The 24,889-nt window shown below is 45.3% G+C and overlaps 2 protein-coding genes across 2 annotated transcripts; one reads left to right on the forward strand and one right to left on the reverse strand.

Moving 5' to 3' along the window:
• Positions 1-522: 522 nt before the first annotated feature.
• Positions 523-7,188, reverse strand: LOC144102341 (uncharacterized). The gene is made up of 5 exons (XM_077635635.1): positions 7,109-7,188; positions 3,367-3,568; positions 2,222-2,237; positions 746-840; positions 523-569 (listed from the first exon to the last, which is right to left on the reverse strand). The coding sequence occupies exons 2-5, from the start codon at positions 3,542-3,544 to the stop codon at positions 523-525; spliced, it is 336 nt and encodes a 111-aa protein (XP_077491761.1). The 5' UTR covers positions 3,545-3,568; positions 7,109-7,188.
• Positions 7,189-11,442: 4,254 nt separating this feature from the next.
• Positions 11,443-20,437, forward strand: LOC144100253 (uncharacterized). Its single transcript, XM_077633260.1, has 4 exons — positions 11,443-11,649; positions 13,504-13,648; positions 17,408-17,491; positions 19,948-20,437. Exons 1-4 carry the CDS (start codon positions 11,600-11,602, stop codon positions 20,125-20,127), a joined length of 459 nt encoding a protein of 152 aa, XP_077489386.1. The 5' UTR covers positions 11,443-11,599; the 3' UTR covers positions 20,128-20,437.
• Positions 20,438-24,889: the final 4,452 nt, after the last annotated feature.

Raw genomic sequence — 24,889 nt, forward strand, 5'->3', positions numbered from 1 at the left:
TCTTCAGCCCCTAGGAAGAGTAGTTCACCAATGTGAACGTCCATTGCCCGTTACATAACCGTGCCTTTGTTGCTCTCTCTCAATTGCAAATTAAAATATTTCCATCGATAACGCAGTCTTTCGTACTTAGAGCCGACCAATGGTGTCAATTTGGAATGTTCACGAAAGCTGGCTTTAGATGAAGTCAACGTATATTGGTCATAAGAATTCCCCTTATGGAAGTGACACAATTCCGCATGATGTTATAAGTGTTATCCACAGTGCAACATCAGTAGCTGTTTCTCGCCTGTTATTTATGAATCAAGAAATAAATGGCTAAATGCACTATCTATTGAATAGTGTCTCTAACGTAGAATCAGACAAAGGCTGTCCTGGGCAAACGGTGGCACAGCCGGCGTTGTAGGAGTGAGCGCGAAAATGTAAGGGCATGTATGGCTTTCGTTGAAAATGAAAACGTATTGACACCCGTGCATGCAACGGTTTGTCTCTCATGTAGCAGCACCGTTTTCAGGTAGTTGCCAATTAAAGCGCACGCCGATTGTCGGGCGCCTCCTTGTCCATCTTAAAGGCTAAGAAAAGAAACAAAGAGCGAAATGTCATTTAAAGCGTGTCAGGTGACTCCATTATCGGCGTACCCTTTTCAATCAAACAGTACTCGAGGAAGTACCAGGAGATTCCTCTCGCCTCAGTACAGCGCTTTAGTTGGCTCTTGGTGCTAGTCTGTTTAGGCGCTCCAGTGGCTTACCTCCCCACAGAACGAAAGCCGTGATGGCCATAGAGGCGACCAAGAAAGACAGCATCGCGCACGTCAACAGCAGGACGGGCTTGCCGCTGCTGTCTCTGCACCAATGAAATAAAAGCGTCTTAGGAGGACGCAAACAGCACCTTTTCCACCTGGTGTTTTAATGCGACAGCATTATACGGCTCATCGGCAAAGAAAACAGACACAGGTAGCATGGCACCGAATAGCGCAGATAACGTCACCATGGTTTCGAAGAAAATGAATGCCTTCGTAAAGTACGGGGAATAGCGAGGCGAGCACGCAAACTATAGGCCGCAAAACCACTTTACTTTTTGATGAACAAAGGCGAGCCTAGTATATACTTTGCCTGATGACTATGCTAATGAGTAGGTGTGTCATTACAAAGGGAGAGAAACCAATAAAAATAAGGAGGAAACAAAAATTTAAAACAAAACAATGCTTTCGCATTCAAAGCGCCTAGAGGCCCGTGTACTGTGCGATGTCAGTGCACGTTAAAGAACCCCAGGTGGTCGAAATTTCCGGAGCCCTTAACTACGGCGTCTCTCATAGCCTGAGTTGCTTTGAGATGTTTAACACCCATAAAACAAACCATCAAAAGCGCGTAGGTAATCTTTAGTGCCCTCTGTAATTTTCTTTTAAAACTTCTATGCCAACGCTGAATCATGTTTCATGGTCAGCGTCGATCAATTATGTTACGGCACACGTTGAAAACAGTCTAACAATGTCCCATGTCTCGAATGCGTCGTATTGCTTTTGAATGTTTTTTACTGCTGTCCTAGATGTGAGAGGCAGAGTACTTAGTAATTTTGGAACTCCAAATGATCTTCTCAGTGCAGTAGGAAATACTTCGCATTGCAATGTATCCAAATAACGCTGAGGAATTGTGCACAGTTCCAATCAATAAATTGCTAATTACACGGTTATAGTCGAAGCAAAGGATTCGGATACTAATATGCAAGAAGATCCGAAGGCACGCTGCGTGTCTTATGTCATTTATATTTTTTTTCATGTTTCGAAATCGCAATGCGTGCAATAGCGCAAAAGACAGGAGTGCTTCCACTGCGATAGGCATCCTCATTTGAGGTATAGGTAACAATTCTGTCCATTAGTTTTATTCATGACTCAGCTCTGATTACAGACGGCCACTGCGTGCCAACTCTCCTTGGGAATTAATCACACTTGACACCTTTGATTTTTTTTTATTGCACATCTGCAGTCTGTGAAACTTCTAACGGCGTCTATCACAGCGTCTATTAAGCGAAACGTTGCGCATTATACTGATTTGTAGCTTTGAGCACTAGACTGACTGCACTATTAGATACTTGCCTGCATGGAAGAGATAAAAAATTTATTTATGCAATTGTTTTTGTAGAACAAATAAATAGCAAAATTTTATGCTGTCTACTGTGTATTTGAGCATGATTTACTGAGAAAACTGTTGTTCTTGATTTTACTTACCCTTTGTTCTTCGGTACTAGAAAAAAAAACAAAAATAAGAAGAAAACACTGCTTAGGTGCCTCGACATGCGGACGACAAACTCTACCGAACATGAACAAATAAAACGTTATCATGAGAGCGAGAAAAAAGCTCTGACTACTTTCGCATGAACCGGTAGTAACTATCGTAAGGCATTTGTGCAGGGGAGGTTAATGACTTTAAGAGGAAGAAGAAATATTGAAATGTTGTTACATAGGAATGATATTTTTGTCCAGTGATGAAGACCAAAACGGTAATATCTTTATTTCATTGAGATAGAGAACTCTTGCTATTTGCGTGCCTTTCCATAACATGAAAGTAACCCTCACTTACGGTCAAGAACTAAATACAGAGGTCAAGAAAATCAAACGTCGCCCTAATGCTAGATGCATTAGGCCATTGCAAGATGCAGCTTTTTTCGCTAGGGGGGCATTTATAGTGTAGTTCTCGGTCGGCATTATTTCACATTTTTTCCCCTTTGCACCTAATTTTACTCTGTTGGCAGAAAAAAAAAAGCTCCTTTCCGGTCAACGTGTCGGCAAAACCAGAGTGTGATCGAGGCTTTGCAGTAACGTAATCAATTTCGCCAGCTTCTTTAGTCACTCAACTCGTGAGCACAGCAAATGTTCATCTACAATGAATATCGATCACTTACTATAGGAGTACTTTTTCGCCACAAGTTAAAGAGCGGTAATAACGGTGCAATTATTTAAGCGCTTACGAGCACCTATCCGCAAACCGCGGCTGCATATGTGTGTGGGAAGTTCAGCATGTACTATTGCTAGAAAAAGTATTCGGGATGCTACAGCACATAAAAAATTAATTTGATGCTTTCACATAATCAAGTCCTCTGATCTGTCTCAAGGTATGAGGAGACGTGCATTCTCTCTCAGCTCGGAAATATCCCAAGCGACCGAATTGCAGGTAGAAGCGGCAACCTTCTTTCTGTGAACACGCATTCAATGGACTTTTGCGGGTGATAGTAAATGAAGCAAGATATTAGTAGCAATGTTGATCAACTGTGAGGCACGTAATGAACGAAGGTGGCGAAGCGCAGGAGGCCTACTGTTTGAAAGCACAAGGTGAATATATGCAGTGGGATACCTCAGTCGTTGCTGTTTCCTACCTGCCGATGTTGTGGACTGGAAAGCCGTGGTCGCCTGTTCGGACGGCGCATTTCCATATGACGTCTGGTCGAAGTGCGTCTGTCCATACGACGCTTCTGTGTGCGAAGCAGGGTCGTCGCCATGCTGACCGTATGCCTGGGCATTAGCGGCCGGGTCGTTGTAGGTAGTGCTGTACATGACGCTGACTAGGAAGCAGATGACCTGCATATGAGACATGTCACTTCTGCACATATGCCGCATGTATGACAGGGAGGTGTACCTCGGTTGTCTCTGTTCAAATGCCAAAGCTACCTCAGTGCTAGTTCTCTGCACCTAAGCTGGACGTGTTCCCGTTAAGTGCATGGCTCATTCAATGATGCGCTTGAATATGAGAGAATTGGCTACGGATTCCAGAATCACTGGCAAGGTGTTTTCAGTGCTCTGATGTTTACACAGAAGTAAAAAATGATTTTTTTTTTCAGGAAAGGAAATGGTGCAGTAACTTCCTCGCATATCTCGGTGTACACTCGACCCGCTCCGTAAGGGAAGGGATAATGCAGGCAGTGAAAGAACTAAGGCAGTAAGATGCGCCGCATTGCACGTCTCTGGAGCAACTTCGACCTCTTGGGGAGCTTTAACGTGCACTGACATCGCACAGCACACGGGCGCCTTTTGCGTTTCGCCTCCATCGAAACGCGGCTGCCGCGGCCGGGTTCGCACCCGGGTACTCCGACTCAGTAGACGACCCCTTAACCACTCAGCCACCGCGGCAGATGCACAGTCAGTTTAGTGATGTTGAAAATCTGCCAGTAATCAGAAAATAGAGCGGACTAAAAATTCGAAATGGACATCTTTGCAGGAGTTTGAAAACTTGATTTCAGTGATGGTGAACTGATATAGGCCGTCTGCAGGTACTGCTAATAGAAATTTAATTACAAGATGCGTTTCAGTGAAAAAAATACAACTACAGGTATTGTGTAAATAGAAGCCTCAGTCATTGCGATTATGACACTGCACTATCTAGTAATTCAAATGGTGTGTCATTAGTTTTCCTCGGTATGGTGTTGACAGCTATGGTGGCTTCGAAATACGGCAATGTTGAGCTTATGAGTTTTTTTACTTGGACGCTTCATCTCTCAGGTAAACATTCCTCTGAAGTGAGAGGGGTGCATCGCCCCAGGAACGAATGCTGCACATAGCGTAAGGCTACAAAATTTTGTGCCAAATATACATTTATGCGCACAGAAGAAATCTGACGCAGTCTATAGGAGCGCTCAGACCTCATTCGTCGTGTCAGGATAGCGCCGCAGGATTGTTGTAACTTCGTGACAGCGCCCGCGGCCAAGATGAGATTAAGGCTTAGCTCTGTGTACGCGAAATTTCGGGAAAGACCCAAGGGACGGCGGCATGCGATAAGCGGTGCTCTCAAGCGACGTGTTCTGCCTGTGTCACTTGGCTCCTCGCCTGAATCTGCATCTACAGAAAAGTTTTGCCCGTAGCACAAAAGTGTACGGGAGAATAGCTAATCAGACCCTGCCGCACCCGCTTCTGGGCTTCCGGTTTGTATGTTCCTCCCTGTCTTCCCCATACAATATTACCAGCTTAGCCATAGCCGCTGCTGCTGCACCGCCACCTTAAAGAAAATATTCCATTTGTGGTGACTGTGAGGCAGAGCCGCAAAAGAAAAAGAAGAGAACAATCTACTTGTCAGTAACAGATAGCTTATAAGGACTTGGACCATCTACAGACGGGCTCACTGCAAGGCGAGGTGTGTCGGACCGGTCGGGTACGGGCGCTCGATCTCCTGGGCCACTGTTCATCAACGGCGTGCTAAAAATGCCATCGCAACGCACATGTTCAGTTGCATGGTTTTATCATTTACAATCAGATCGAGGTGACAGACTGCGGACGTGTTTACTGAGGTGGAGTGCGCAAGCAGACAGCTAACGAAAGCGCATATTCGAAGTCGGGTATTCTTTAGCTGATGCTTGCGGTACTTTCCCTACTTAGCCGCAGAGCGAACGACGGCAGTTCTCGCTGCGCCGGCTCATCGCATTGCACTCTTTTTTGCGCACATGACGCCCACTTTTAAAGCAAAGGCTTAACTGGCCAGCTTCATTGGGCAGATGGGAATCATAGTGGCGGCAGCTGCCGCATCTTCTTGGAGCTTCGTTTATGATTCTACAAACAGCTCCTTTCCCAGAGGAAATCTTTATTTACCTCTGTTTCCCCCGAACCGGCCTTGATTTCCTTCGTATCTTTTTCCTAACGAAGACAGTCATGATAAAGCCGCAATGCTTCCTTTTCGTTGTTACCACGGTGTGAAAAAATACCCTTCCAGAATCCATGGACCCCCTTCTCTCCTCTTTTTTTGTGCTTACTTCATGGTTGCAGGTATTCCTGTCTATTCAACACACAGAATTTTATATTCCATGACTTTTTGAGTAATCGAAAACGGAATTGGCTTACAAACAGAGAAATCGCCCGGTGACTCTCCACTAAGGATCACTTCGGGCTCAGATTGTGGACCAGTCTTACGGGGCGCAAATCCAAGGATAATGAAAAACATCCCTGTACAAACGTCTTAGCGTTTTTGAGAGGGTTCCATTTTGCGAGTAATTGGCAGCTTGCACTGCTCTACACACGCGTTCGTGTGCATACGCTATGTAGCTTCTTGATTGGGTGCCATAGAAATTTTTGCGGCACAATGATTGATGCGATCGGTCTAGGCGCTCTCATGGAATTGCGGAAAAAGGTTGAATAGCACTCTGCTTACAGAGTTCAATGAGCGCGAAAAAACTACATATTTTTAACCGAGCCGCTGTTACTTAAAAGCACCTGCATCACTGCTGCTCGGTCGCAATTCACATCAGTGTTACGTGATGAAATATTTCTCATTTCCGTGTTGTTCAGTTGGTTACTGCATGTGGGCCATCGCACCATCTGGAGTGCTAGCTAAGCTAACCAAATCAAAGCGTACATGCCGTCCGTCATCGCGATGTATGATAGGTTCGCCTATGTAACTTAAACACCATGTGTCAATTCATAATAGAAAACTGGAACTGCAAAAATTGAAGTTTACAGAGCCATTCTCGTGGAGACAACAGGTACAGATGTTTAGGGACAGCTACGACCTTGGCTTACGGTCTCTTGAGATTATTTCAACTTATAAAGCACATACCACGTTAAGGGCCGACTTTGAAGGTCATTCTAATGCGCAATGTTCAGCTACAGCGTAATGAAATGCGAACAATTGCGCTTGATAGGAGATGAAAGTAAACATGAGCACCTTTTCGCCTTCTGTTACAGAGATGTTTATAGGAGAACCTTCCTGAGTTGTCTTTTATCAACGCGAAGCTATTGTGCTGTTCAAGCGTCGAAGGGATCAAGAGCTTGATCTTTAGACATATCTTGAGCACATAAATTGTCATCTTCAGTGAAGAAGAGGTCGTATTACCGGGAAAATCTCGGTAATATGCCGGAAAACCAGGTACATCATCAGTTAACTCTGCTGAATTGGAGGTCCAATTCATACTGGTCGCTTTTTGCAGTAGCCATGCAAGAAAGAGGTTATGGTGTGCGGTATGGGGCCAACCTTCCATGCCCAACGCGTGACCTATGAAGGACGCCGTAGAAGATTGCTCCATCACCTGAGGTTTGTTACCGTGCGCTGACTGCGCACGCATCCGAGGAGCCGCTGCTTCTGGCGGGGTTAGACACAGCAATATTGCGCCAAAAGCATGGAACGGCAAACTCACTCACCGAGACGACGAGTCGATGGACAGACGAGCTCGCAGCAGAGAAGCAATCACTCGAAGTAGGAGCACGACGGAGTATCGTGAAGGACGTAGGCCTCGTTGAAGAACAGAGCGCGCACAGCTCGAGGCTCGTGGTGCTTAGCTTCACTTCTTCGTTGACGAATTCACGCGATAGGAAATATTGTGCTTACTAACAGCGCAGCATAAGGACACAAAAGATACGCGTTTATTCAGGTAAAGAAATGCCCATTGACTGTCTGACTCACAGTAACACTTCAATTGTGCCGCGAGGGAACAGTGAAGGCAAAAGAGTTTCGATAGAGGCGAATTGCAGAATACGCTAGTGTGACGAACTGTGCGCGTCAGTATTTAGATAAAGTAATCTAGTGAAAGGATCAAAAGGTGGAGAGGTCGGCCGGCGGTAAGATAGCCCTGGCCTGCTACTCCACACTGGAGAGGGGGGAAAGAGAAAGTAAAAGGAGAGTTGGGTGCGAATGGAGGATGATGATGCCTTAATACAATGAGTTTTTTTGGGTTGCCTCGGTTATAGAGGAGGCCATGTACACCCCGGGTACACTGATCTCGCGTAGACGACGTGAATCACATGCATCACATGTCGTCCACATGCGGAATGTGTCTTGCGCACACATCAGTCCTAATTGCAGACACACCACGCACGGCTGCAGAGAACGGCTCCGCAGACCCTCATATCCCGGCACAAACACGTGTGCAGTCGCAACACGCACTGTTGCAGAAAAACCTAAATATTGCAAAAAACCCTAATGCGGGCTATGCCTAAATAAGACATGAAACTCCAAATATTTTTCCTTAGAATGACCTTGACCGAATTTGACTGCCAGTGAATCTGGGTGTGCTCAAGTAAAATACAGGCTTGGCCTAGTGTCAAAATGAATGTGGCCCAATTCCAAAAATAGGGCTTGCCTACCGCCGAAATTTGGCGGCACACCCCTGAAAAATGTAAAACTGGGTTGAACCACGTTCGGAACCAATCTGGGTCACACAAAAATTGGCTTGGCCCCGCCCCCCGGAAGTTCGAAAATTGAGTTAAACCATATCCAGAACTGACCTGGGACACCTCCAAAATGGTCTTGGCCAACGCTCTAAATTTGGGTGCACCACCCGTGAAAATTTCAATATTGAGGTGACCGAGGTTTCGAAACGACCCGGGACGCTTCCAGAATCGGTTCGGCACACCGCAAAATTTAGGTGCCCCACCGGGCCTTCGTACAATATTTTGTGCTTAGCAATTTTAAACCGCCAGCCATTTTTTTTCCTGCCAGCTGCAAGAAAAAACGCACTGTCTTCCTAGCAAGGTATCTAATTACTCACGCAAATAACTAAGAGATAAACAATTTTTATCCACCTTTAACGCAGACGTAATTACTTAGGGCCGAGCGGGGAAGTAACGATAGTACTTTGCACAGTTCGCGTTCACCGCTCGTAGTTCACTAGGTTTCACTCTTCTTTCTTCATGTAGTAAACCAAACAGCTAACACTCGTTACTTCAACGTCGGCCAGGCGGTGGCGACCTTTTTTTTTTATAGCGTCCGCTTTTAAAGGCTCACTCCTGGCTGTAGGGCCATCGTAGGATTGGTATTAGTAGTATCAGTCGGCATAACCGGAAGATGGTTTTCATGGGAAAGGAGACTGCTGAGGGTTACGGTAGGAGGTGGAGGGTACGGCGAGAGTGGAGTAACGCGGGAGCGTGGTGAAGTTGCCATAGCAACCATGTCGGTTGCTATCTAGTATGTGCCCAAAACCAAAAAGAGTGACCTCTAACTGCCGATTTACATGTGTCGCTCTCAAATTCCTTACCGCAATATATCACCAATGGAAATACCTGATCAGGTGTCGCTGAATTTCGATATACACAGCATTAACCGTTGCGTGAGTTTCTATTAATCCCAAATATAAAAAAAACAAATATCACATCTATTGCTACCGTCCGGGCATCGCGCTGAGTGGATGCAAACTGAAGAGCTGTAGGAAAACAGTAAATATCGATAATGTAAAAATTCACGACGCTATATATTGCTCCAAACCGCAGAGCAAATAATGTCGTGAAAGCGTCTGAAAGGGGTCCCCGTCCAGAAAAAAACCGATCACTCATCCTTGCAGCAAATTGAGACGACATTTTATCCATGAACATTAGCGCTATCCTTGTGAGCTTGTTTCTCTGGTAAATACTGCATCCAAACGTAACGCTGCGCTGTTTATTTCATGCCCCGCTTCAACCATGGTATTCGCTCCACTAGGCTTTCAATGTCGCCTGGATTCGCGCTTGTTTTCAATTTTACGCCCACTTGTAAACTTTTTCTCTTGTATTGCCGCGGCTGCAAATGTTGAATTTCGTTCCTAACTAATGCATTCTGAATTTGCTCTAGCGACAGTACATGAACAAGCGATAGTAGACCTTATTGTAGGTCACAGCCAACAGAACTTGCTCCGTTGTCACTGTCTGTTCTACAAGCAGCGGACCTTCGTAGCAGGAGACATAGCGCCACTTATATTCCACCAAAAGTTCGTGGAAGTCTTGCCCTACGCACTATTTAAATTCATCTTTGTTTAACGGGCGTTTTCGGGGACATCAAAACGCCTGGCGGCAAGGGTGCTGCTGGAGGCTCTCCTTCTTCGCGTCTGTTGTCCATAATAATTTTCCTTTTTATTTTCCGACCAACCTTGAGAGTACGAAATCAAGACAGGGCTTTGGAAGAAGACATAATGTCTTTATCATAACTTTATAATCTAGAGAAGACCACAGTGTTGCTCCTGTATCATATGTTGTCCCCTGCTGGACAATTTCTCCGGGAGTACGCGACCACCAGCCTTTCCTAACTTTGAGTCAACTATTAATAAATACAATTTGTAACAAATAAGTGGTAAATTTTATCCAGGGTATCTTTTATTGACTTTCAACAGTGTTTTGGAAAGAGGTCTGCAGAGTTCTGCGGTTGAGTTGTGCTATCTTCATTTTATTGCTTGTACAGAAATTTTCATGCACACCACTCCCGTTTGGGCCCAAATTGAAGCCTGCCGTATTGTGAAATAAATAAATAAATAAATAAATAAACTTGCAGTTTTCTTTACTTATGTTCGGCTCACAAATGATGAATAGGGAATTTTCGTCTGCTTGAGGAATACTTGTCTTGTCATGCTTCAGAAGACCAGCAGTGTACAATTAACAGATTGTTTAAGATGTCCAGTTAATTTGACTGCGACTTGGAAAGTTAGGAGCAGCTGGGTAAGAAAAAGTTGCGTTTTGACCCATATCGCGTTGTCCCAGCTCTTCTTCTTCTTCCTCTCCTTCTTCTTCTTCTTCTTCTTCTTCTTCTTCTTCTTCTCCTTCTTCTTCTTCCTCCTCCTCCTCCTCCTCTTCTTCTTCCTCTCATTCTCCTTCCTTCTCCTCCTCCTCGTCCTCCTCCTCCTCTTCTTCTTCTTCTTCTTCTTCTTCTTCTTCTTCTTCTTCTTCTTCTTCTTCTTCTTCTTCTTCTTCTTCTTCTTCTTCTTCTTCTTCTTCTTCTTCTTCCTCTCCTCCTCCTCCTCCTCCTCCTCCTCCTTCTTCTTCTTCCTCTCCTTCTGCTTCTTCTTCTTCCCCTCCTTCTTCTTCTTTTCTTCTTCTTATTGTTCTTCTAGTTCTTCTTCCTCCTCCTCCTCCTCCTCCTCCTCCTCCTCCTCCTCCTCCTCCTCTTCTTCTTCTTGCTCCGCTTCTTCTTCTTCCTCTCCTTCTCCTTCTCCTTCCTCCTCCTCCTCTTCTTCTTCTTCTTCCGTTCCTCCTCCTCCTCCTCCTCCTCCTCCTTCTTCTTCTTCTTCTTCTTCTTCTCCTTCTTCCTCTCCTTCTTCTTCTTCTTCTACTTCTTATTCCTCTTCTTCTTATAGTTCTTCAAGTTCTTCTTCTTCCTCTTCCTCTTCTTCTTCTTCTTCCTCTCCTTCTTCTTCTCCTTCTTCTCCTTAGTAGGCATGGCACATACCCACGCAGGGGGATTGGCCAAGGTTCAGTAGATAGTCGCAATGAGGTATTTGCGCGGGGAAAATAGGCGTGAGAAGACTAAATCAATATAAAAATTGGAACAGTCAAATGATTTAAAGAAATAGTCTCCCCAAAGCAGTCAGCGTCATATTCCACTTCCGAAGCATAAGCAGACAGTTGCGCACATGCTTACTGTTTTGAATTTTAAATTTAAATTTCGTTTTTCATTTTTTGTGCGCACTGGAATATCGGTCCAGTCGTCTACTCGGAACGAATTACGGGCAGCAGAATGCTTGAAGCAGAGAATCCAGCCTAGGGGCCGCTGGGCGCGTGATCGGGGGTGGGCTGGTGTAAAAGAAGTGGAGAACGTGTCGTATTCTCAGTCCGGGGCGACAACAGCGCCGTTATATCAGTTGAGATCTACCGTACCTCCAAGCAACGCCGCTGTTCAAGGCGCGACTCCTCTTCTCAGTGCGTCTCTCGGCCAACTGATTGCCTTGCGCAGCCATGTCACAGATCTTCAGGCAGCCTCGCCAGCCCTCCTTGGCTTCGCTCAGGTAAGACCACCGACACACTACTGCGGTTTATGATGGACGAAGAGCCATTGTTTCCACTAAAGTCTGCTGAAGGCGGCGCTTTTCAACTGTTCACGCCGAAAGCAATGTGAAGTCAGCTGATAAGCGGTCTCCGAAATGAATGTTAGGCTTGTACATGAATTCAAGAAAAAATTGCTTGAGGAGAGAAGAAAGACAGATTCAGCGTTTGTGTCCGTCTTCACCTGCCTATTCATTGATAACGTTATTTATTGCCTCAGGACATAACCTGCCCTTCGTTCATTTCGTTACGCCGGTAGTTACCGTTTAATGAACAGAAAGTCGTTTTAAAAGAACGGGGGTTAATGAAAGCTGATGTGAACACGCGACCTCGCGTGGCGTATATTGCATGGCTAGAGCGTGAGCGCCATTATCACTCTTCAAATAAAAAGGGAGGTTGTCACATAAAGACTCCACATCAAGTGTACCGGTCCCGCCATTAGTAACTGTTGGTATTAAAACACTGCTGATAGTATGAATGACGAGGGTCCGCCGCATGGCCCAGGAGTCACTGTTTAAGTCACTGATGCTTTAGTCTGCCCTTACGGCCGTCATAATGCTGGAAGCTTCATATGGTATTGAAGGTTGTGGGTTGTAACTCTCGAGAAGCCAGTCAGATTAACAATAACCTGTGCCTTATACGGGGCAACCTTCGCTGCAGCGCATGCTGGGCCACCTCACATTCTGCCAGATGCTGTGCGTACTATTTTGCGCATCCCCTAATTTATAATCGCTCTTTCACATAGTGGCATAGGTACACACCAGTGCAGTGGTCGATGGTTTTTTTGTGAAACGACCGTCTTTATTTCACGTAGTATTTAAAAAAGACGGTTTCCTTAAACATACACAGCCTCTCATAATGGCTCAGTAAAATTCGCATCAGTGTACCTAAGGACTAAAAAACTGCAATCTTAAAAAATGCGGACATAGGACTTTATGGTAGAGCAGAGGGCGGCGAAAGTCTGCTGGGCGAGTGAGAAAAAAGAGTAGGAAGTTATCGGAGAAGAGACGGGGGGGGGGAGTTGGGACTCCATCTGGCACAGATCCCGAAGTGGGTGTAGTGGGTAATGGTAATGATTATGACGATGATTACGAGGGTTCAGAGTGTCTGCATATTTTGCAACATTTCACATTTTTTCTTGAAAGCCTGAAGACAATATAGCTCAGCAACCAAGCCTTGTATGAATTCTGCTTAAAAAAGCCTATGTTGTATCGGACGGACCCCGCTTGCATGCGACCTCTTGACCTCTTCCATGTGCTGTGCGATGTCAGAGCACGTTAAAAAATCCGAGGGAAAATTATAACCCCCAGCCCGCCACCACGCCCCCTGTGATAGCCCGTGTGCAGCTGTCGCAAAGCTAAACCACCATACCATACCATAGCATACCTACCATACTAAACCACACCATACCACACAGCACCATGCAATACCATACCATATCATACCGTACCATACCACACCATACCACACAATACCACATCATGCCGTTCAATACCCCACTATAACGTACCATACCATAAACGTTCATACCATAATATACCTACAGTACCAAACCAAACAACACTATACCACACTTTACCATGCAGTACCATACCATACCATAGCCCACCGTAACGTACTGTACTGTACCAACACCTTCTTTGGTGTCATGTGTCAGCCGATTTATCGGCTCTAATGGTGAAATGTTTTAGGGGAATTCCCCAAGGTGGGGTAGATTTGTAATAAGGGAGTAATTATTCATGCCAATGAGTAATTAATCCCTTATTACATATAGCTCAAAGTCTTTTCATCCCATACTTCAATTTTGGTTCACCCAGTGCTCCGCAGAACAAGATCTACCAGCCGAGGAACCTGCAGCAGCCCAACCCGACTATGCAGTACCGTCAGGAAATCTTCTCGGCCTTCGTCCTCCTCGGCTTCATCATCTCGGCGTTGGTGGTGTTCGCCCTAATGAGAACCACGGTACGACATGTATTCCTAACCTCTGAAAATTTTAAATGAAACTCTAGCTTTAGCAAACAGGGTATCGAAAAGTTAGTCGTGAACTTTACTTAAGAGAACAAGCGGACACAAACTAATTGATTAAATGCCTTCGTAATTATCTAATTATCTGGAGTAAACTATTAAACGCTTCGGCCGCTGGAATTTGCTTTCCTAGTTATATGGAAAATTTAGTGGCGATCCTATTCATATGAACGTTTGATTCAATAGAATTCTCACTGTATTCTCGTGCTCGCGGATAGTTGCTTGTGAATTTTTAACTACAGCCACGTCACAGCGCATGAGAATAAGTTGTTATTGGAGTAAAGCTCCTCGTCATTTCAAGCAGTTGCTGCTTATGGCGTTTTATTTTCTGCCACCAACGTAGAGAAATGGCTGAAACTGGTAGCAGCTCTCCTCACTTTCGGCCAGCGAAATCGAAAAGACGACTCTATAGTTGAAAGCTGCGAGTAATCACGGCGAACTTTTGCGCTGATTATCACTTTCTTGCGTGAACTGTGGACAGTGAACTGCGAACGAATGTGATTTGTGCACATTGCTCATGGAAAGAAGCAGGCACAAACAGATGGATGTCTTCGTAAATATCTTATTAGCCGAAACGAATTACTAAACGCTTTGGCAGTAGGAATTTATATGGAAATTTATATGTTTATATCGAAAACATAGTTGCGATCCTAACCTTATACTCTTGGATTCGATAGCATTGTCGTCCTGTTGTGTAATCACGAAGATTTTTTTTGCAGTCATCGTCAATTTCTTGTGTCTTGAATTAGAAGGAAAGAAAGAAACATATATGAGCAGACTAAGAAAATTATATCTGATGCTTTAGACTAGAGACACCAACGCCTCTAATTTTTCAATATAAAAATGCAAGTTAGATACAGTACGCAAAAAGAATGTCTGCTTAAATATTTATTTTAAACATCCTTTTAAAGCTCCTTTAGTGCAGTGCTCCTTGCTTGTAACCACAGTGCTCTAAGTGTAATCCTGAACGCTCTCTACACCACATAAACCACAAAAAACATAAACGCAAAAAAATGACCTTATGACTACAAAAAAAAATGACCCTCATTGCTCATCTTGGTCGCTACCGTACGCCGAGACAAAGTACGCTGAACGCTGACACGAAAATCCCCTCATTTCTTGGTGTTTAGGAATTTTTACCAGCGGTTACTATCTAGGCTTAGCGACACACTTTAGTTCGTTTTGTACGAAGTCTCCAAAATGTTGTACTCAATCAGATTTTTTACGCAATGTGATTTTGTTCAGTGGTCAAGCAATGCAGCGATTCAGCACACGGAGCGGAGCTGGCATAGAAGCAAAACGTCCGATACAACAAAAGTTTTAAATACAGGCTGATGTACCAGGAGTTTTGAAAGGAATAAATGCTTTGTAGCTAGCATCGCATGTCAGCAAAATCTGGACATCATCGTCGGCAAACTACCGCGAAGCTGAGGCTCAATATCAATCCAGACCTGAGGCTGGTCTCTGAGCCAATGTTGAGACTTAACATGAAATCAAATATGCCCGAACAATGCCGAAAATTTCGTCCAAATGGTATCCGTGCGAAAAAAGCTTAAGCACTGAGAGACATTCTAAACTGTGCTGGCGCCAACAGGGCAGCTCCATTTCCCGATGACTTAGATTACTCTGCCGTTGCCACACTCTTTCGGGCTACGGACGTCTCCAGCGCTACTGCTTCAAATCGTAGGCTTCCTCAATTTTCACCAGTGACCTGTGTGGTTCTTAATTCTATGTGACAGTATTGGTGCTACGCTGGCACTGCAATGAAATAGAGAGGATGACCTATGCCGCTTACAACAGGCTTATGTAGCTAACGCACAAGGGTGAGAAGGCAGTCCAGGTGGCCTAACACTGCTCGAAGTTGGAAGAGGCGTAGTCGAGCGTCATAGGGCGCAAGAAAGAAACAAGCAGCTATGAACACTGAAAGCGCAGTTCCTCTCTAAAATAAGGGGCTAAAAGCGGTGGTTATCCACGCTTCGAACGCATCCAGGAAGGCCACTTGTCGTAACCACTTCGAAGAACGCAAGCATGAGACGGCAGTGGCTTGAACGGAAGCCAATGACATGGCCAACGCTCGGATGGGCCTGCCACCATTAATGAGGCGCCTTAGAACGCGCTGTGTGTTTCCAAAAATTTCCAGCCACACATTTAGCGATTACGCCTATTTTCTCGACCATCAAGTAGACTGTAAAGTTTTGTTATGTACTTTCCTACAACTTTTTCGGACTGGGAAAGACACGTTCCCTTCAATGTCAGCGTGAGCCAACGTCGAGGTCTACTGCACTTGAAACTTGTGTATATCAGCGGAACAGCATCTTCTTCACGAAGCCATCCCTCATGCTAATCTCTTGCGGACAGTGCTGCTCAAGAGCCTGTACTGCACTGCGTAAAGTCAGTTCACTGTATAGGGTAAAATCTTTATAGCTTGTGCGCTTTGCAACAAATACAAGAATAACCGTGAGCAAACACGCTTTGTCACCTGTTACTTTTCTTGTTTCATTAAGAAATCGCAGAATTGAGATCTCCGCGTAATCTGCCTAATATATAACGCGCAGGTTGCAAATTGAACGCTTTGCCACAGCCACGCTTTGGGCGTCTCGCCGTGTCCTTACTTTGTTTCCGAGAGAGGCTTCCTTAGACTTTTACCACACAAGTGACGCGGCGCCGAATCTAAAGCTGCGCACTGAGCTTGACAGAGAGACAAAAAGTATACGTCGCGTTTCCATGTCTACCAATTTCAAAAAAAAAGAATTGAAAATTCAAAAAATGTAAGGTTCTTTTACCTTAATATTGAAAGTAATGGTACATTCTACTTATGTAAACCAAATTTTTTTTTAAACTGCTTCCATCGGTCGCATCGAATAGTTAAGGTTTGTATTGAAAACAAATTGGGAACGCCTTTGACGTTAACAACAACGTTAATAGATAAAATTGCCAGTGCCTTAACTTGGCTTACCCTGGAACTAAGTGAAAAGCAAGCACACTTGCTATGCGTCTGAGGCTCGTTCATGGCAGCTGCGCTACACGCTCGCGACCGCCGTTCTATATATAGCCGCAAGAACACGTGGCTATGGCGTGTACCACACGGTCTTACGACACCCCCATCGCATGCCATCAAGTGGCCTCACATCACCCCATCAGATGTTCTTAAGGTCAGAGGTCAACCCAAAGGCCACCCAATGTCAAAGGTCAAAGATCAGCGGTCAAATCAATGTCAGAGGTCAACTAAAAGTCATGTATCAAGGTCAGGGGTCAGGGATGGGACACCATAACTTTATCACATATGGTCATACAGGGCTAACGTGGTTGGGCTGATGGTCATTCAAAGTCATTCTCCGGCCTACGCGACGACTGATTTGCCTAGCGTAGTGAAGCTGTCCGTTTCATACAAAAAATTCAAGACTGCCATCGGATGATCTGCAGATATGTTGATTGTTATAATGACATCTTACATTGCTGGGTATGTCTGCAGTACTCTGTATGTAACCACTGAATAGGGGTCGTCACGAATTGGCAGGGACAGGTAAGCCGTAATAAGTATCAATATTCCACACCCGGAATTTCCCGTAATGGTTCCGTTAAAAAATACTGATGAGCGTATTTCCGGTAAACAAGTGCGCTTTATGAGTGTCTCACGTCTTGTGCGTTCTGCAGCCTTTCTTGGGAAGCTGTTTGACCTGTCGTTTTTCTCCGCAGCCAAGTGGAGAGGACGTGAAGGGCAGTGCCCAGAAAGAAGTAGTCGGTCTTCCTGAGCCACCAGCACCCGGCACTGTTGCAACGGTAAGTCACCTTATACTAAAGAAGTGTGTGCTTTGGATACAGACACCAGGGGGCTAGTTTATAACTATAAAAAAGAAATACAGCAAGCAATCAGTTGCCAGATCTCGGTTGTAGTCATGCGATTACAGGCACTAACGCTGCTAATAAAGGCTTTACAGCCAAAGAATGTTATTTGCTTGAGTTATTTTATAGAGAATTTTACGTCCGAAATTGACTCGAAACTTTTTGCTAATCGGAAATCATTAAATTTATAAAGTTGCATCAATTGGGAAATATGGCCGGCAAAACACTAAGGCGCCCGCGTGCTGTGCGATGTCAGGGCACGTTAAAGATCCCCAGGTGGTCGAAATTATTCCTGAGGCCTCCTCTACTGCACCCCTTTCTTCCTTTCACCTTTCACTCCATCCTTTATTCCTTCACTTTCGGCGTGGTTCAGGTGTCCAACGATATATGAGACAGATACTGCGCCATTTACTTTCCCCAAAAACCAATTAATATTGTTATTATTATTAGGAAAAGTGCGGACCTCTAATTCAGATTACATGTCTTGTTTTTTAATCACTTTCATTCGAAATTTCCTCATGTGACTCGAGTTTTACTACAGAACACTGGCGACAGGACGCCGCTGCTTTTTCCGTACTGAAGGGGAACATTCTCGCAATTGGTAGAATATGTTTTGGCTATTTACATTTTATTTTTGTCTAAGTGCCTAGAGAAGTGCATTATGTCTATCGATCCCTGCATTATTAGCATTGTGCATTTTTTTCATAACGGCATATAACTAGAACAAAGGACATCTTGGGTAGTACGAGTATTATTCATTACCATACGGTCATCATCTTTAGTGAGACCAAGTCCATTTACAAGCAAAAACGAGTTTACATGTAAACACGTGTTTACATTTTCTTTCTGTCCGAGTGCCTAGAGGAGTGCATTCTGTCTGCCGATGCCTGCACTAGCAGGGTGCATTTTTTTTCATAACGGCATATTACTAAAACGAAGGACATCTTGGGTAGTACGAGCATTATTCATTACCCTACGGTCATCATCTTTAGTGAGGCTAATTACGACACGGTGGCTCAGTGGTTAGGGCGCTCGACTACTGATCCGGAGTTCCCGGGTTCGAACCCGACCGCGGCGGCAGCGTTTTTATGGAGGAAAAACGCTAAGGCGCCCGTGTGCTGTGCGATGTCAGTGCACGTTAAAGATCCCCAGGTGGTCGAAATTATTCCGGAGCCCTCCAGTTCGGACCTTATTCGTTCCTATCTTCTTTCACTCCCTCCTTTATCCCTTCCCTTACGGCGCAGTTCAGGTGTCCAACGATATATGAGACAGATACTGCGCCATTTCCATTCCACCAAAAACCAATTATTATTATTACGACACAGAACAGAGGCCTGTATTTATTGACCTTCAGTTAGCTTGGATATTTCAGCACGCTGAAAAAATCTCCATGCTCAGCGGAGCCTACGTGGTTTTTACATAGTTTGATGCTCAGTAGCAGCAAAAAATTGGCAGTGGCTTAACTTGGCTAACCCTGGAATTCAGCGAAAACCTTCTGCAAACATGGTTATTCTCCACGTGGCTTCACATCACCCCATCAGATGTTCTTCAGGTCAAGGACCAACCCAAAAGTCACCGGATGTCGAAAGTGAAAGGTCAACTTAAGATCATGTGCCAAGGTGAAGGGTCAAGGGTTCGACACCATAACTGTAACACATATCGTCATATCTGGGTATCCTTGGTTGGGCTGAAAGTCATTCAAGGTCGTTGTGCTGCCTACCGAAAGAAAGATTTACCTCGCGCAGTTAAGCTTTTCGCTTCAAAAACTAGGATGCAATGTCTCTGTGAAGTAAACGGAAGATTTCAAATGCCCAGTCAAAAGCCAATTTATTCAGCACAAATTATTTGACATCAAACTGAATTCAACACAGTAAGTTGTTTAGTTTAGCGAATATTTTGAAGAGCATTTCGGTACTGCTATTAGGCCAGAATTCATCGTTTCTACATAGTTGCCTCAATTTGCGCGCACTAAGAAACTCTTGTTGCAGTTTGGAAATTGCGCCGCTTCCAAACTTTCGCAGCGGGATGCGTTCTAATGAAATCTGCGGTGTGCATTCGACTTCTCTTGCGCTTGTTTTCAGCTTCACACACCAAGCAATCCCAATAAACAGCTAAGAAGTGACAGCTCAATTCAAAGATGAATTGAACTGCAACCTGCCAGTGTGTTTAGTTTTTTTCACAATCCGGTGAGTAGCTTATGAAGACCCCACAAGGACACGTGACCTAGGTTGCCCACCTAGGTTGATTCTCCCGGGGCGGCTGCCTAGGTAACCCTACGCCTGCCTATTTATTGCTCACAACGCCGACGCCGAATTTTCTGCGTAACAGGGCATTTCGCGTTAAAGGTACACCGTTAAAGTACCATTTCAAATTCAGATTTTTATTGCTTGTAGACATCAACCGGAAAGACTCCAAAAGCCCGGGCAGCCACTGGACGTTCCCCGACGGCCAGAAAACCAACTGACATGGATACAACGGAAGAGTTGCCTGTGACAACGGAGGAAGAGATGAAGGTGCCAACAAGACAGATGCGCAAGTCTTCGAATGGCAACCATGCACGGCGGGGAGATTGATGAAGAAATCCCCGTCGCTAGTCTTCTATTTTAATACACGAGCTTACTCTGCTAACAAAGAAAAAAACATAGAAGGCTATGTAATTTTATGTAAAAAGATGTAATACGTAACTAAAGCAGTTCTCAGGGAGACTTGGCTCACATCAAAACTTGAAAACAGTGCAAATAGACGCGGACGATAAAGAGGCAGTACGCGAATCCACCCAAGTGCCTTTTTCGTCTCCTGTAATTACTCTATTTTATTTGAGTTTCTAATAGCCGTTAAAAGCAAATAAAGAAAGGACAAAGGTATTTCACACTGATCTTCAAGCAGCACTATTCTTGTAAAGCAGCTGCCGTCATAGCCTCGGAATCTTCCTTACCTTTTTCGCCGACTTGACTTTGAAGTCCCCGATGCGTTCGCCTTCTGTTGATTAAAATCTTCTCCGGTACCCTCAATGTCATCCATTATCTTTCAATCCCGTTACTCGTAGAACACATTCCTATTATTACTTTTCGATTTCGGGTAGGATAGTACCAACTCGTGTTTGCTTCCTGGCCCTCCCTGCTCAATCCGTGTCTCTCAAAATTACACTAGCCCTTTTCCTTTTGAAACCACGCTTCCACCGTTCGTTTGATTGACTCCTACTGGACCGAAGCTACAATCGAGCTGCAGGACAGATAAACTCCAAGAGCACCTGGCAGCTCTTTCGCGCTCCCCTCGACCGATCCAACCCTGAGTAGAAACGTGACTCAACCTAAAGCGGGCTCTACACCGCTACTCGGGCACCAATGCACAGCTAGGTAAGGATCTGTGTGATTGCAACCTACATCGCACAGAGGACCCACAAGGTCCTGAGTTCCAGTTTGCAGGACAAACCAGCATGGGCCTCGACGCTCCTTTCGCGCTGTATGATTTCAAAGCAGCCATAGCCAAAATGATCGCGATCGCATTACAGTTACGCCCGGTCGCGATCGCATTACAGTTACGCTGCTTGCGAACCTGCTGGACCAGATGTATCTTCAACTCTCCAACTACATAAATCGCATTTGGGACAGGTTTGCCCTCCCTAGCGAATGAAAAACCTCCCTCGTAAATTTCATTCCTAAGCCCGGAAAAACAGTGCACTTTGACAAAAACTCATGCGCTAACCTCAGGCGTAGGGAATCTCATAGAGACAATGATTCGAGACTAGTTGTCTTTCTATTTCGAATCCAAGGGTATGTTTGCAGACACAAAGTACGGGTTCCACCCACACATGTCGACCCAAGACCTACTCCTACAACTCCGCGAGGACATCATCGCTTCGTGGACGTCCACATGCAGAGACCGTGCTGTTATGGCATTAGACCTGAATGGCGCTTTCGATAGTGTCAAGCACGGCAGCATACTGTCCAACCTCAGCCGCCCAAATTGCGTTGCAAAGGCGTTCAGCTACGTCATGGACTTGCTCTCCCAACGGCAGGCCCTGCTCCGGATCGATGATCAGGAGTACGGACCTTGGCGCATGGGAACCAGGGGCACTCCTCAGGGCGTTGTGCTCAAGCCTTTGGTGTTCAACATCGCAATGATGGAGCTACCTTCCCTCCTGCAGCGAGTGGGGAAGGTGCACCACGCAGTGTATGCAGACGACGTAACACTATTAGGTAACCGAGGCAGCGTCTGCGAAATGGAGGACAACCTCCAGCAAGCCTCTACCATGGTCGAGAATCACACGAACTCATGCAGGCTCGCTCTTGCCTCAGCCAAATCCGAGCTAGTGCACATTCGTGCACGCAAGACCGGCTCCAACCCCAATGTGCGTTACCCTCTGCGAGGGTCCTCTCCCCGAGGTTGACAAGATTTGGGCTTACACGTTCATCGCTGGCTGAAAGCCGACACCACCATTGCCAGAATCAAGCGCGTGGTGGGAATGGTAAGTCGTATGCTACGACACGTGTCTGATCGGCGCGGTGGCTTGAGGGGACGCAATGCGCTCCGTCACGCTCAAGTTTACGTCGCTAGCCGTATCCTGTAAATGGTCCCTGCTGCGTTCGCTTTCTGTTAATTTAAATCCTCTCCTGTACCCGAAAGATTCTTCGGTTATATTTCATTCGCATTACTTGTAGAATACATGCCTATTATTCCTTTTCGGGTAGGATAGCACCAACCCGTGTTTGATTCCTGGCCCTCCATTCTCAATTTGTGTCTCTCAAATGCAACACATAGTGCTTTATTTCAATTTGTTCTATGTCTTTTTTATGATGAGTGTGTGGAAACGGTGAAAGTCGAGGAAGCTGGAACACTGGGAAGAAAAAGGTTTTTCTTGAAAGGAAATAGTGCAGTATCTGTCTCACTTATCTCGGCGGAAACCTGAACCGCGCTGCAAGAGAAGGGATAGAGGAGGATGTGAAAGAAAGGAAGAGGTGCCATAGTGAAGGGCTTCTGAATAATTGTGACCTCCTGGGGATCTTTAACGTGCACTTGCCATTGCAAAGCACGCGGGAGCATTTGCTTTTCGCCTCCATCGAAACGCGGCCGCCGAGGTCGGTTTCGAGCCCGGGTACCACTGCAGCACCGCGGCGGGAATAAGCATGAAGGGCTCTTGGCGCTTTTGAAGGGCACAATTGGGAAGCTTGAGGAGGGAGCGTTTCTACACAAATTCAACTCTGTTTTAGTGCAGTCAGTTTTAGCGTAGTTCCTGAAATCTTTCCTCGCAGTTCAGTTCGGCGAAATCATAAACGGTAACGAAAAGCACTTCTGAAAGATGCATTCACCAAGTTAACGTTAAGGCTGTTGTACTTCCAATAGGTTATTTTATTTTTTCAACTAAAGCGTACAAAACGTCAATGCCACATTCAATTTTGCTTCAGTGTCCGAAAAGAAAGCACGTATCAAAGAAAGCCAGATAGTTAAGAAATGGAAAAAAGTAGTGCGAATAAGAAAGGAGCTAAACTGCAAACAACATTCTGCGTGGCTTTGAGAACACATTGTCATGTGCGACGAAGTAAACAAAATTAAAATTTAGTTATATAATATATGGTTGAAGGGAAAGAAAGTCACTCGAGGGAAAGCAACTGCAAATAGCGTTCTTAGTTCATTTGAAAACTTTGGAGCATGTTTTATTGCGCAGGGTATATTGTTCCATATTTTTCGGAACGGCGGTGGCGCTGCGCCTCAGAGATGCCACAGGGCCGTGGCATCACGGCGCACGGCAGTTCAGCTCCGCCGCCCCATTGTGTCCAGCCACTTGAGCTTCCTTCCAACAGGTCCATCCGCTGGCCGACATGGTCCGCGATGCGCTAAAAGACAGCGTCCAGCGTTCGGGAGAGGTCGCAACCGTCAGAATGGACGGTGCCATTGGTGCATCAGCCAACGGTTGGAACTTGGCTTGAATCTGGGGACGAGTGAGTGGCATATTGCACCGCTGCCACCAAAATGGTACGGAGAAAAAACACTGGGGAAAAGGTCCGGCAGGCAGCCATTCTTCCTGTTCTTTCTTGCTCGGGCTCTCCCTCGCCTCTTCGCATTTTTTGCGGCGCGCTCCACCGTCGTCTTCACTCTTACAACATAAAAGGAGAACAAAAAAAAAACCTATTAACTGCCGACCTATCTCCGTCACATGTGTCTTACGAAAATCGTTGTAACACATCCCTTATATCAGTTTTTTACCCTTCTTCAAGAAAACGTTTGCCAAATGCAATATGCTTTCAGAACGGGATCTTCCTGCGATGCGAAACTGACAGGACTTGGTTTCAAATTCGCCTTCTCAATAAAAAAGGTAACCCGGTTGACTATACACTTTCTGGCTTCCAAAAGGCTTTGCTTTGGCCGCGCACAATTTTTCGATAGTGAAGCTGCCCGCCTTCGAAATTCTACATGCCCCGTTGAAATGGCTCGAAGCGTAACTCTTTGGTAGAAGCCAGCGTGTTATTCTATAAGGAGTAAACTCATTGTGTCCCGACGAACCGTTTTGTGCCCTCTTTTAATAATATTTGTGACTTATATAGTTTACCAAGTTTCGAGTCTGGTGAGATTGTTCGCAGAAGACTGTTGCATTTAGAGTGTCATTACATGTCTAAGCGACAGGTTGCAAAGTGGCCTAAAGCGGTCTGAACTGTGTCTTTAACATGGTGCAGTACATGGCACACGCAAATAAAATTGTGCAAATCTGATATTCTCCAATTATACAAATATATTCTCCAATAAACAAATGTCAACAATATTGCCATCGCAGTGCATAACGAGCGCTGAAGAAAATAATTTCAAAAATTCGGAATCCCGCCGCCATAATTACCTCAAGGCGTACCCCAAAGCGGATCAGTAAAATACCCACTATATTTCACCGTGACATGAGCTCTTTGCTTAGTACCGAAGGAATCTACATCTCGAATAGAACACATGGGGCCCGATTCTCAAGAATCGCTCACCAGGCATCGAAGTGTGCTGAAGGCTGTGACGCTGTCCCCAGTGTGGCACGCTTCGATGGTACTGCGATGCACGTATTTCACACGACCCAATTCACTCCAAGGGCAGACTTCCTCAATGATGGTGGCAAGACTGGCCGCTATAAAAAAATATAATTCTTCATTGCAAATTGTGTGGCTTAAAGCTCTGAAGCGAAACATGTGCTATGAAAGACACTGACATGGTAGGCTCCGGAGTAATTTAGGCGATCTCTACTCAGGAACATGCGCAGACATCGCACAGTGAAAAAATTAAAGAGCGCATGCGGCAAATGTACGCATGGCCAATATTTTAAGACTAATGCGCTGGGGCGAGATAAGGCGCCATTGTTTCACC

The sequence above is a fragment of the Amblyomma americanum genome, chromosome 8, assembly GCF_052857255.1.
Source record: "Amblyomma americanum isolate KBUSLIRL-KWMA chromosome 8, ASM5285725v1, whole genome shotgun sequence".
In the NCBI taxonomy this organism is placed as follows: Eukaryota; Metazoa; Arthropoda; class Arachnida; order Ixodida; family Ixodidae; genus Amblyomma; species Amblyomma americanum.

Excerpts from the sequence above, each read along its gene's own strand:
- LOC144102341 (XM_077635635.1), bottom strand. The coding sequence starts at position 3,544 with ATGTACAGCACTACCTACAACGACCCGGCCGCTAATGCCCAGGCATAC. Across the intron at positions 570-745 it reads GGCTTTCGTTCTGTGGGGAG|CCTTTAAGATGGACAAGGAG; the intron begins GTAAGCCACTGG and ends TTCTTTTCTTAG.
- LOC144100253 (XM_077633260.1), top strand. The coding sequence starts at position 11,600 with ATGTCACAGATCTTCAGGCAGCCTCGCCAGCCCTCCTTGGCTTCGCTC. Across the intron at positions 11,650-13,503 it reads CCCTCCTTGGCTTCGCTCAG|TGCTCCGCAGAACAAGATCT; the intron begins GTAAGACCACCG and ends TGGTTCACCCAG. Across the intron at positions 17,492-19,947 it reads CACCCGGCACTGTTGCAACG|ACATCAACCGGAAAGACTCC; the intron begins GTAAGTCACCTT and ends TATTGCTTGTAG.